At 36.3% G+C, this 13,362-nt stretch overlaps 1 protein-coding gene across 12 annotated transcripts in view; it reads left to right on the top strand.

Annotated features, from left to right (window-relative positions):
• SERAC1 (serine active site containing 1) overlaps positions 1 to 13,362 on the top strand; it is an 89,395-nt gene that overhangs the window by 23,440 nt on the left and 52,593 nt on the right. For all 12 annotated transcript variants that reach the window (XM_072643796.1, XM_072643798.1, XM_072643795.1 and 9 more), the window contains 3 exons: positions 3,676 to 3,804; positions 11,171 to 11,284; positions 12,655 to 12,817. In XM_072643796.1, coding sequence (XP_072499897.1) covers positions 3,676 to 3,804; positions 11,171 to 11,284; positions 12,655 to 12,817 — 406 coding nt within the window. The remainder of the gene's footprint in view (positions 1 to 3,675; positions 3,805 to 11,170; positions 11,285 to 12,654; positions 12,818 to 13,362) is intronic.

The raw sequence follows: 13,362 nt of genomic DNA, 5'->3' as shown, positions 1-13,362 counted from the left end.
AGTATGTGCTTGATGTTTATTTAATTGAATTAAGTTCCCATTACCACCATCCATTATTAACCCTTATTATTATCCATCCAAGATTATTGAAATAGATACCATTTCCCCCTCCCCTTTCTTCCCCTCCGCTCCTCTTCTAATCCATCCTAAACCCTGCTGCCAGATGTTTCTGGTGCACAGATGTGCTTGTGTTGCTTCTCTGCTCATAAATCTTCAGTGGCTCCATGCTATCTATGCAGTTCCAAGTCCTTGCATGGGTCTGTCTTAGAGCTCTATTGCTTCATTTACTCCAGACTTTTGTAAAATGGGGAAGAAAATGTCAGAGCACCATTTCTGGAAGCATAGGGCATAGGTTCTGGTCACTTAAACCAAATTAGACACTCGCTAGCTGCAAACCACAGTTCTAGGCATTAGGGACATAAAGACAAGTAAAGCAATCTCTGTCCTCATGGAATTTGTATTCTACTGTGAGAATAAGCCACATAGATTTATAAGTAAAGGGAATTTTGGGAATGATGAAGATACTAGGGAAATCAGAGAAAAAAAAATCAAGGAGGAAGAACCTGGGCTTGAGGCATGAAATAATAATAGGGATTCTGAAAGGCAAAAGCATTATAAAATGATACTCTGACATTAAGCCCTTGAGCTAGACCGGGGCCTTTGATGAGACTATGCTTCACACTTTATTATTAGATCCTTCTGTCCTCACTCTTATCCAAGATCTTTTCTGCCCTTTGTGGCTACAGTCTTTGAACAGGCCATCTATAATAGGTGCTTCCACTTTTTCTCTTCTCTTAACCTCTTACTATCCAGCTCCTGACCTCATCATTCCACCAAAACTGCACTCTACAAAGTTATGGTGATCTCTTAGTTGCCAGATCCATTGACCTTTTTCAGTCCTCATTCTCCTCAGTCTTTCTGCAGCCCTTGATATTTTTTCGTCACTTTCTCCTCCTTGTTACTCTTTTTTTTTTTTATAGGTTTTTCAGTTCACTACTCTCTTGATTTTTATCCTGTCTGTTTGATCACTCCTCAGTCTCTGTAACTGGATTTTTATCTAGATCATGTCCTCTAATTATAGGTATCCCAAAGGGTTCTGTCTTAGGCACTTTTTCTCTTCTCTCTCTATACTGCTTCACTTGGTTATCTCATCAGCTCCCGTGGATATAATATCGTCTTTATGATGATGATTTTTTAAAATATATTTTCCTTTCTTTTGTTAAATATTTCCCAATTACAAATAAAACAATTTTAGCTTTCTTTAAAAAAAAATTGAGTTCCAAATTCTCTCATTCTTCCCACCCCTCCCTCTCCTTGAGAAGGCAAACAATTTGATATTGACATGTGAAGTCATGCAAAACATATTTCCATATTAGCCATGTTGCAAAAGGAAACAGACAAAAAAATTTTAAATAGTTTGCTTTAATCTTCATTCAGAATTCGTCAGTTCTCTGGAGGTGGATAGCATTCTTCATCATGGGTCCTTTGAAATTGTCTTGAATCATGGTCTTGATCAGAGGAGCTAAGTCTTTCACAGTTGATCATCTTTGCAATATTGCTCTTACTATACACAGTGTTCTGATTCTACTCACATCACTTTGTCTGTGATGATGATTTTGAAATCTGTATATACTATCCCAGTCTCTCTGCTGACCTCCAATCTTACATCTCCAGGGGCTTTTCAGATATCTTGAATTGTAAGGCCAATAGACATCTTAAACTCAGTACGTCCAAACTGAAATCATTATTGTTGTTGTTCAAACAAGACACTCCATCTCTTGGCTCCAGGCATTTTCTCTTGCTGTCTCCCATGCCTGGAACACCCACTCAGTCTCTGCCAACTGCCTTTCCTGGTTTCCTTTGAGTCTCACCTAAAATTTCATCTTCTGAAGGAAGCCTTTTCCAACTTCTCTTGATCCTAGAACCTTCCCTCTCATTTATTTTGTTTATCCTCTATGTAACTTTTTTATACGTTTGCATATTGTTCCTCGCTCCTCTCCCCCCACAATTAGATTGCAAACTCCTTGAGGTAGGGGCTATCTTTTTTCTCTTTTTGTATTCCAATATGCACTAAGTACTAAGCTTGGATATTCTAGGTACTTGATGAATGTTTATTGATCTACCAATTCTCTGTCCTAGTCACCACAGTTCCAAATCTTTTTTCCCTCAAGCCTTGTACAGCATTTCTGTCGTCTCAGGACTTTTCCTGAGAAGGCATTTTTTGCTCACCAAAATATTTGAGCCCATTGAAATTAGATAATGTAAATTTGTAGTGGAACTAATTGTCATAGAAGTAGGAGAGGAGAAGGCACATTGAGGTTTGGCAAGGCATGAGAGACCATAGAACTAAGGGCTGAGAATTAGATAAAAGACTAATGTATAGCAGAAGTAGCCAAGCTCTGTGCTCTCCTTTGTGCCTATGTCTTTGTTGTTCCTTGTATCTGTAAGATCCTTCTTCCTGCCTTTTTTTTAACCTGTTCAATTCTTAACCACTCTTTAAGACCTAACGTAAATGCTACTTTCTTCATAAAAATCTTCCCTGGTTGCCATTATTTGTCAGTTAACTTTCCCTTGTGGAACTAATATAGTACTTTTTTTTTCACTTCTCCATTTCTCTTATTTTTTTGATTTTTGTTTTTACGTCATTCATTTCCTGACATCCAGTCATGAAGTTTCCCATTGCAACAAAATAAATCAATTAAGCAAAAGCAATGGAGACATTATGATTGTCTCTGCTAACTATATATAACATTCTGCATCTATAATCTCTTGCCTCTCTAAAGAAAGAAGGTTGTTGTACATTTTATCACTTAATCTAGAATCAAGATTGCTCATTGCTCCTTAAAATTAGTCAGCCTTATTTTCAATGTTTTGTTTATATTATTGTGGCCATTGTGCATATTATCTTTCTGATTTTACTTCCTTCATTTTTCCTAGTTCATAGAAGTCTTCCTCTCTTTCTCTGTATTTTTCATATTCTTGGTTTTGTACTACAGTTTAAAATTCTGTTACATTTATATGCCACAGTTTGATCAGCCATTCTTCAGTTGTGATAGGAAGTAATTTTGTTTCCAATTTTTTGCTGTCACTAAAAATGTTGCTTTTTGGTTTATATGCTACCCTTCTTTAAACTTCCTTGGGATGTATAGATATAAATATTGATCTATATATTTTTTGTCTATAGGTATATAGATCTATATCTATATATCTCCTCAGTAGTAGAATTTCTAGGTCAAAGGCTAAGAACAGTATGGTCTCTTTTGTCACATGATTCCAGTTTTTTTTTTTAAGAACTCTTAGGCCAATTCACAGCGGAATCAACAGCAAACAAAATATTAGTGTCTCTGTCTTCCCACAGATGTTGTAACATTGACTGTTTTGTTTCTTATCATCTTTGTTTATTTGCTTGGTAAGAAGTAAAACCTCAGTTTTGCTTTAACTTGAATTTCTATTCTTAGTAGAAATTAAACCTTTCATGTAATTGTTAATAGTTGGTAGTTCTTTTGAAAACTGTTTATATATTCTTTGACTACTTATCTATTAGGGAATAGCTCTTGGTTTATCCTCCTGGATATCAGACTTTTGGAATTAGGCTTTGTACTGGGTGATCTGTATCATGGCATTGGACTGATCTGAGACCCTCATCTCTTCCCTCTCCTTTCCCTTTTATTTCAGGATTACTCCATTGAAGAGGAACTTCGACAGCTGCTGGCATCTTTACCTCAGACTGAGATAGACCATTGTATCCAGTATTTCACATCTTTGGCTCTGAGAGAAAGTAGTCAGTCTCTAGCTGCTCAGAAGGTGAATACACTCACACATTCATTCAGCAAGTATTTATTTGGAACTTACTATTGCTAAGGCATAATTGTGATTTTTAGGTGCTTAGTGCGTACAGTACAAAAGGTACAAAAAATTTTTAAGTCATTTATAAAAGAAAAGAGTTCTTTTATCAACTTCAGATGAGTTCAATATCAGCGTCCCTGAATGTGAAGAGTCCATACATAGGAAGGATCAGTTAAGTACTGCTCCTCCCTTTGCTTACCTATCCTGAAGCTGCTTGGCATTGAAGGATACTTTGTTCCTGCCTTCCTTTATATGAGGTAGAAGTGAGTTATCCTGGGTCGATGTCACTTTGTGAATCACAGTAGGAAGTTGTTTGTCTCTTTTTCTTGCATCAACCCCTTTCTTCTCTCTTGAGGGCATCATTCTGACTTTTCCCTTTGTCTTTCACATAAAAAAAAAACCAAAAACTTTTACCTCAGGCAACCTCTTTAACAGTTAGAAATATTGTCAACCCACTTTCTCTTTCCCCTTTCCAAAATGAATCTAATTAACCTAGTTGATAAGGATAAGAAAAATGATATTTCTGAGTGGGGAATAAAGACTTCATAAGTTTCAAAATTAAGTTAGAAATATTAGAGTATTAGTGTTGCCAACCTTAGAATAACTCCAGGGTTATTAAGAATTTTAACATATGTTTTACTTCTTTATCATCCTCTAATTGGGCAGCTTGGTGGCACAGTGGATAGAGTGCTGAGTATGAAGCCAGGAAGACTCATCATCCTGAGTTCAAATATGGCCTCAGATAATTAACTATACGTGTGCGACCCTGAGCAAGTGACTTATCCTGTTTGCCTTAGTTTCTTCATCTGTAAAATGAACTGGAAAAGGAAATGGCAAACCGTTTCAGTTTCTTTGCTAAGAAAACCTCAAATGGGGTCACAGAGTTAGATATGACTGAAAAATGACTGAACAACAACATCCTCTAATTAAACTTGCTTTTTCTGAAACTCCAACATTCAAAATATTTCTTATTCAATTTTGGTGTTTTTTTAAAAAATTATTAGTATTGCAACAGTATTGTTTTAACTACATTATAAGTGATATTTTTTGGAGGGGGAGACTAGCTTTCAAAGCTAGTTGTCATTGCTATTTCTATGTTTCTGTATGAAAATCTATACATAAAGTTTCAATAGATAACTTAGAGGTGAACTTTTGGAAAATGAAAGTTATGAATCTCCTAAAATGGTATTTCAGTAAAAAAATTTCACCTAACCGAATTTCTCATAAATAAAGTCATTTCGTTTCACAAAGAATATAGATCATCATATTTTTGTGTATATTTGAGTCAGATGAATATTAGCATCCAGATGAATACTAACAGGGTTGCAATATATTTGATTAACAAGTATTAATTAATTTTCTGTGACAACTTGTAGTCCTCAGGAAAATAAGAAAGGTAGCTTAGGGTTGCTCATATCCTGACTTTCTATTATTGCTGCATTTCTTATAGAATTGTAGTTGCTTAATGTGTCCCTGAGAGGGCCAAAGAAATGTACTCTTATGCACAGTGAACATAGTTTTCTATATGCTAATCTTCCTAAAGACCTCTTTATTAGTCAAAGGCTAGAATATATATCCTGTATCACTTTTTTTCCATTTCAAGTTTTTCATTTATGTCTTTGTTTTTACTTTATCTTCATTTCTAAAGATAGTCCTCTTCCTTCCCCTACCCAGAATCATCCCTTGTAGCAGAGAATAAAAAAAGAAGAAAAAAGAAAGCCATGCAGCAGAACTAACCAACACATCAATGGAGGCTGACAATATATGCAACATTCCCCACAGCTTCAAAGAAGAGATATAATTTTCTGATTATTATAACTACAATATTCAGTTTCTTGGTTTTTTTCATTGACATTATTATAGTCAGTGTTTTCTTCTTTCTGCTTACTCTGCATCAGTTCATATTAGTCTTCTCGTACTTTTCTAAATTTTCTATTTCTTAAGGTAATGTTCCATTAAGTTTATATATTCTGATTTGCTTAGCCATTCCCAAGAAATAGGAATCTACTTTGTTTCTAGTTCTTTGGTACTACAAAAAGTGCTGCTATGAACATTTTGGTATATTTTAAGACTTTTCTTTCTATCTTTGACCCTCTTGGAGTATGTACCTAGCTGTGGGATCTCTGGATCAAAGGATGTGGACACTATAGACATTTTAGTCATTTTTTGAGCATGATTCCTAAATGTTACTCAGAATGGTTGGACCAGTTCACCCCTCTAACAACAGTGTTTTTTAGTAACATTCTTGGTGTTTTACAGGATTTGTCTTTCTGCAGCCTGTCTAGTACTATTTCTGTCTTTCTCAGTTTTCTTGTTGTGAGGTAAAACTTCAGAGTTGTTTTGATCTGAATTTCTCTTATTATTGGTAATTTGAACCAATCCTAAAATTTACTTGAAATATTTGAAATCATGATTTTACCTTTTTAATACTTCCATCGAAGTTAAATTAAGGATAACGCTAGGTTTTTATCAAGTTTTTTATTCTGTCATTTTCCACTTTTGTTTCAGAGAATGTGTGCATGTGTTTGAATTGTTTTGAAGTTAACTATGTTAATTTTTTTTGTGACTTGATTTTTAGCAATGTAAGTCGTAAGAAAGTTAAATGGCACAGTGGATAGTGTCAGGCATCAAACACTAGTTCCTCAGCAAATCACTCAAATTCTCTAAGCCTCAGTTTCCTCCTCTGTAAAATGAGCATAATACTACTAGCTACCTCCCAAGGTTATTGTGGGAATCAGATGAGATGATAATTGTAAAACACATAGCAGAGTGTCTGGCACATAATAGGTGCTACATAAATGTTAGCTATCATCATCAATATTTCATAAATTGAGAGGATAATGTGAGACAAAAATTTCAAGTTTTAATTTCTGGCATCTGATTTTCAGACAAGTTGTGTGTATTTTAGAAAGGAAAACCTACTGAAATAAGTGAGTTGTACTGCAATTATTCAGATGTCCTTACAATTATTACTAAGCTGGAAGGTATCAGACATATACTTGAAAACAAACTGTGTCTCTGTTTTGGGGCCTAGGCTACTGACTTCTTTTGGGCACAACAACTCATGAGAATTGACTTCTAAGTATGGAGGGATTGAACCTTTATTGATGGAGAAGATACTCTCTACACTTATGAAAAACACCCAGATTTTTTGAAATAATCCTGTGAAGCAATACTGTCAAGCAGTTGATCAGTAATCATTTCTTCCATGCCTGCTGTGTTCTAGGCACCTTGCTAGGTACTTGGGAACACAAAGACAAAAGGGAAATATTCCCTACCCTCATGGAGCTTACATTTTTCCTAGGAGATACAACAGGTACATAGATAAGTAAATATAGGATATGTGTAAAATAAATAATACACTGATGAGGGACTAAGGATGAAGTGGGATAAGCAGAGGCCTTGTGAAGGAGGTGGTCCTTGAGCTAAACTGTGAAAAGAACTAAGAGTTCCCAGACGTGGAAGTAAGAAGGGAGAGCGTACTAATGGTGGGACTGGGAGGTATAATGTTGTTTACAGGGAAGGAGAGGCAGGCTAGAATGATTGGAACATAGAAGATGGGAGTGGGAGTAATTTGTAATCCTTTAGAAAGAAAAGTGGAAAAAACAAATCTTGTGCTCCTTGCTTCTCTGCTACTCCATGACTTAACATTGCCTTTCTATGATCAGGTTTTTTGAAGGTTGTATTGTTTTGTTTTTTTTTAAAAGAAAGACTGAGACCAGATTGTGAAAAGCCCCTTGCCAGCAGGAAGCAGTTTCAGAAGCTGAGACCTTCACCTTTTGCCCCAAAAAGATTTGAGTCCAGTCTGTTTGAGGGAGGAATGATGGGGTTCAGACTCTGGGAACCTCCTTGAATTCTCCCTTTCATACTCAAATCTATTACCTCTTGATTGCCCCACCTACTTCTCACTCAAGCCCTGCATAGTCTGATACCTCCCAATTGCTTCCGGCTGTTTTCCACCCTGGATTACAACACTAGTTACCCTAATCCCGTCAAGATCCTCCTTAGACCCTCCTCCCGAAACACTAGACCACCAGAACACCTCTAGATCTTTCCTGCGGACTTTCTGTATATAAATTCCATCACACCTCCATGAAGGCGCTCAGATTCAATCCAGCTCAGACTTTCTAGCTGAGAGTCTGTCTGGCCCACTTGTGAATACAAGCGTTACAAATACTTAGGCTCCTTAAGAGGCAACCCAATTTGGCGAATCTTTAATAAACTTTGTTTTCTTTGGCTTTAAATATACAAATATATATATATAAATTTATATATAGATATAAGATATACAAAAGTGTATATTTTAGCCAAAAGGCAGGGGGGAACCACTGAAGCTTCTTCAGCAGAGCAGTGACATAGTCAGACCTTTATTTTAGGAATATCAGCATTTGTATGGAGAAAGAATTGGAGAAAAAGATGGGCTGGTTGTGGGGGAAATAGCTAAAAGATTTGCAGGAGTCCCTGGGAGTGGCAATAAAGGCTTAGACTATTGTGGTTATGATTCTCATGAAAGAGATACTAAGGAGGCAGAATCGACATGACTTGGCTTACCTAATTGGATGTGGGAGGTAACCATCATGGTCTATTTGTTTATTGTCTTCATTTTCATCCTTGACCATTACTGATGTTTTATAAATGAGAAAGCTGACTTAAGGATGTTAAATGACTTGTCTAAGGATCCACAGCTTGCAAGACAGACTTGGAATGTGAGTCCATTAATACCATTACTCATTTCCATGTGCTCTTTCATAAAAGCAGATGTGAAGAATCTTTTTTCTGGCTTCAAGGACTTATTATGTATTTGAAGACCTGCCATTTGGAAGGATTAGCCTTGTTCTACTTGTTCCCAAAGTAGAACTAAGAGCAGTGCTTACAATTTGGAGAAAGGCAGATTTTGCTTCAGTGCAGGAAAATCCTTCCCAACAAGCTGAAGGATGAGCTGCCTCAAGAGTTAGGTAGTAGGTCTCTCCTTGGGAGAGGTTTTCAAGAGAAGCCTAAATTCGTTTCAGGAAGTACTTATTAGTTGCCTATAGAGAACTTGCTGAAGATGTTTGAGAAGAGATTACTATATAATCAGCCAGCAAGGTATTCCTACTATGTGCCAGGCTCTATGGATACAAAGGCAAAAGTGAACTTGCCCTTGAAGTCAAGTATCTTACATTCTAATTGGGGATGCAACATGTACATTAATAAGTATATGAAATATATACAAAATGAACACAAGGTAGTTTTGTGAGTGACACTGCTTGCATCTGTGGGGATAGGAAAGGCTTCCTGTAAAAAGTGGTACTTGAGCTGAGTCTGGAAGAAAGCCATTCTAAAAGGCTGAGATAAGGAAGGAGACTTTTCCAGGCATGGGGACAACCAGACAAAGGCATTGAGATGGGCAGTGGGGCTGTGTGTGGTTGAATTGTAGAGTATGGTATGGTTTAGAATAGATGACTTTTGAGATTCTTTTATTCTCTTTTATTCTCATTTATTCTCATTTTTGTTTTACCAACACCTGATACAGCACCTAGCATGGAGTACTTAGTGAATGAGTGTTGGCTGATTGACTGATAATCATCTTATTCCCAAAATGCTGAAAGTTCTCAACATGTTTCTTCATTTATGATGCCTATTTCATTATCATGCTATGATTGGCAGCCACATAACATCCTTATGAGAACATTGTTGTTTAAAACGTGAGATTTTACATCAGGAAACAGTTTAGGATTGCCAGAAGTGCACAACCATTTCCCAAATTCAATTCGGACCTCTTTTGCCCTTCTAATCAAGTTTGATCTACAATGCCCATATACAGTGCCTCTTCAAACAAAATAGATATAGATATTGATGACAGAGATGTAGATGTAGAACAGATGCTATAAATAGATATAAGTAGAGATACTTAGATACACACATACATGTGTGTGTTCGTTCTTTGCTGCCAAAGAAGACCATGCCATCAGAGAAAAGACTTGACTTGCACTTGACTTTGTTTTGAGTGAGAGAGGGCTGTGCAGGTCACCAGCCTTACTTATCCTCCAGAGCGATTTGAATCCAGTGACCAGATATTCATCAGGAAGACTGGAGATGACCCAGGACCAGGCAGTTGGGGTTAAGTGACTTGCCCAAGGTCACACAGCTAGCGAGTGTCAAGTGTTTGAGGTGAGATTTGAACTCAGGTCCTCCTGACTCCTGCACTGGTGCTCTATTCACTACACCATCTAGCTGCCCTTTAATAGCTCCACAAAGGAGTAGGTTGAGAGTGTCTTTTCATATCTCTTTATTTGAGTCCCACTTGATCTTTATAATTTTGTTGCATTTACTTTTGATTTTTTTGTGGCATTCTTTTCACTATAATTACTATGTGTATTTTTTTATTGGCTCTACTTACTTACTTTATTGTTTATATATCTTGGATACCAAGCCCTTGTGAGGGAATTTAATACAAAGATTTTTTTTCCCCATTTGACCACTTTCCTTCTTATCCTAGATGCATCCTAGAAGCATTAATGTTAAATGTGCAGAAGCTTTTTAGTTTTATTTTCATTTTTCTGTTGCAAACATGATATCATGTTACTTCAGTTACTTCACTTTAATCTTTTTTTTAAGGTATCCCCATTCCCATTGACTTTCTTCTTGTCACCCCTGATTCCCTCTTTTCATTGATATTCCATCTTCCTCTTCTCCCCTTCAGCTAGTCCTGTACCTTAGTTTTTAAATTTCATTTTTTTGTGCTCCTTTGCACAAAGAATTTCTCTCTTTTTATTATCCATCTTCTCTTTCTGTTTACTCTAGAACCTCACTTCCTGATTCATAATCCCTATAATTACCCTTTTCTCAGTGTTCTTCAAAACTTATAAGCTTTCCTCCCTCTCTAGATGTTTTATGTCACTGCCTTATAAGATTTACTCCATGGATTCCCTTTTCCTATTGTGCTTCACTCCCAGAACGATACCAATAGTTGTGGTTGTCAGAGAGAACGTTGCCCCCTGGTGGAGCTCCTCCCCCACCACTGATCTCTACCCTCTGTTGTTGATCTTTTTTCTACATTTACTTGGGAATCTCTTCCTTGGTTCCATGTTCTTCCCCCAGGTGTCAGTTGCTTTCAGGGGTTCCAACCCCTCTCTTCCCAGGACAAGCAGACTTTTGAAGCACCAAATCCCTCAGGACTTTCCCTGATCCAACTCATTTACACATAAATCTCTTCTTTTTTTAAAGGTGTCTGGTATCCTGAGGTGGAGTCTAACACTTATTTGGTTATGTCTAGTTGCTGAAGAAAAACTACGGATAACATTTTTTTCCCAGTAAACTTTGTTCATTTTTTTTCTGATTATAGGGTGGTTTATGGTGTTTTGGAGGAAATGGACTTCCTTATGCTGAAAGTTTTGGTGAAGTTCCTTCAGCAACAGTAGAGATATTTTGCTTGCAGGCTTTAGTGAAACATTCTGAGGTAACAAAAATTTTAAATGTAAAAAATTCAAATTGACCATGTTCCTACATAAATTATACCCTATAGCAATGATTTTTAAACTTTTTCAAGTTTGAGAACTCTTAGCATTGTTTTTCATACATACTCAGGAACACTAATGAGTTGCTCAAAAAAGGTTGGACTGGCAGGTAATCAAATATTAAACTTGCCAAGTAGACCAGACATTTTTAGGAATATAAATAAAGTTGCTTCTTGGAACCTTGACTTTGCATTTTGAAAATCATGTCTGTTTGATATAACCATGTCTGGTCTCCCTTTCTTCCTGTCATGGAGTTAGAAGCTCAGCACAGGGTAGAGCCGATAAGGTGTTTTGGCACAAAAGGAAGCTTAGATAAACTAGATTGGGTTTTGGTGGTTTAAGAATAGGGCCTGAATTGATAATGTAGCTCTGCCTGGAGTTGCTCTCTTCCCAGGAATTTCTTATCTATGTGAGTTATCTAAATTATCCTCTAACTTAATAAAATTTGGATATTGAAAATTAAAAAAAGATATCTTGAAGTTGTCATTCTTTAAAATTAGTGAGAAGTAGAGCCAGTTGAGGGTGTGGTGATGGGGAGGGGGTCAGAGAAGGGTGGCATGAAATAGTTTTTGTGCTGTCTTTTTCTTTTCATTCTTCTTTGTCCCTGGGCCTTTCTCTTTTTGTTGTTTCTCTCTTATTTTTAAACTTTTGACTATAATCCCAGACCCTTTCTGCCTTTTTCTATGATTGCCCCTTCTTGATTGTTCCTTTGTCAGGCCAGTTAGTAAAGCTGTAGATGTTGCTTAATCCTCCTGGTAGTTAGGTTCAAAGTTGTAGTTGACACCTGACCTACTGCCTGTGCTTGTGTAGAAACAGAGATTGCCTTCTTCCATAGAAAAGACTTCAGGAGTTAGATGGGCTTTTGCTAAGGTTGGAAAAGGCCATTAGACTCAGGGTCGACTGTAGAAGCCAACTCACAACACAATTTGAAACAGGAAGTCAAACCCAATTATTTATTTGATTTATTTGATCTAAAGAAAGTTCATAACATAATGAAGATAGAAGGTTTGTGTATGACATATTTGTGGGATTTTTTTTCTTAATGATTCTAACAGTGAAAAGCACTTTTTTCCCCACTTAGGTGTGGGATTTGATTTTTTTTTTCGCAGCTCACGTCAACTAAAATGAAAATGTAATGGTTTTGAATGATTATAAATGGTTTTCCAAGTTTGGTGATCCATCTAGCCAGTTGCCTGTCCTTAAGATGGTTTTTATACGTGTACTGAAACTTAAATACTGAAAAGGGATTTTTAATGTGATGTAGGTCTGTATATTTTTATAACATTCAATTTTAATACATTTATTATGTTAGATTGCCACACATTGTGATAAAATTGAAGCAAGTGGAGGCCTGCAACTACTCCAGAGGATATACCAACTTCACAAAGACTGCCCTAAAATACAGAGAAGTATAGTTCGTATTATTGGAAATATGGCATTACACGAGCATCTTCATTCAGCCATAGTCCATTCAGGTAACAAGCTAATGTGTTTAAGTACTTTAGGTTTGATGAAATTTTTTTTATTGCCTTGTGATTTTAAAAGATAACTAAAATTGATGATAGGAGTTTAATTGTATACCTTAAAGCCTAAGACATGTTTTTCTCAGGACAAGAATAATACAGCTACTGGTAATTTGAGTTTCTTAGATGAATTTGGAGGTATACTTCTGTCTCAGTTTTATGTTCTTAATTTCATCAACTTATTGATATGTGCCTTCTGTTAAAATTCTACATTCTAATATCTAATGAGGATGTGGAGATGACCCTGAGTTCTTTTGAGCATGTACCCAGTTGGTGGATTCTTGGTTTGTTTTCTGAGGATTCCTTTCTAAGGTTGTAGAGCCTCTTTTTATAAGAAAAATTCCCCAAAGCTAGATATTCCTGGTTACTTTATCAGTTCTTTCTTAGAGGTTATATGTAATTTTCAAAATTGGTAGTGTTGGTGTTGCTAAGCATTTGGGATATTGGAAGGTGTCCTTTCATCTTTTTCTTAATTATTTAGCAAAATAAAAACTTAA

Source organism: Notamacropus eugenii, chromosome 2, assembly GCF_028372415.1.
Source record: "Notamacropus eugenii isolate mMacEug1 chromosome 2, mMacEug1.pri_v2, whole genome shotgun sequence".
Taxonomy (NCBI): domain Eukaryota; kingdom Metazoa; phylum Chordata; class Mammalia; order Diprotodontia; family Macropodidae; genus Notamacropus; species Notamacropus eugenii.
The sequence above is the reverse complement of the archived record's forward strand: the minus strand, read 5'-3'. Positions and strand labels throughout refer to the sequence as shown.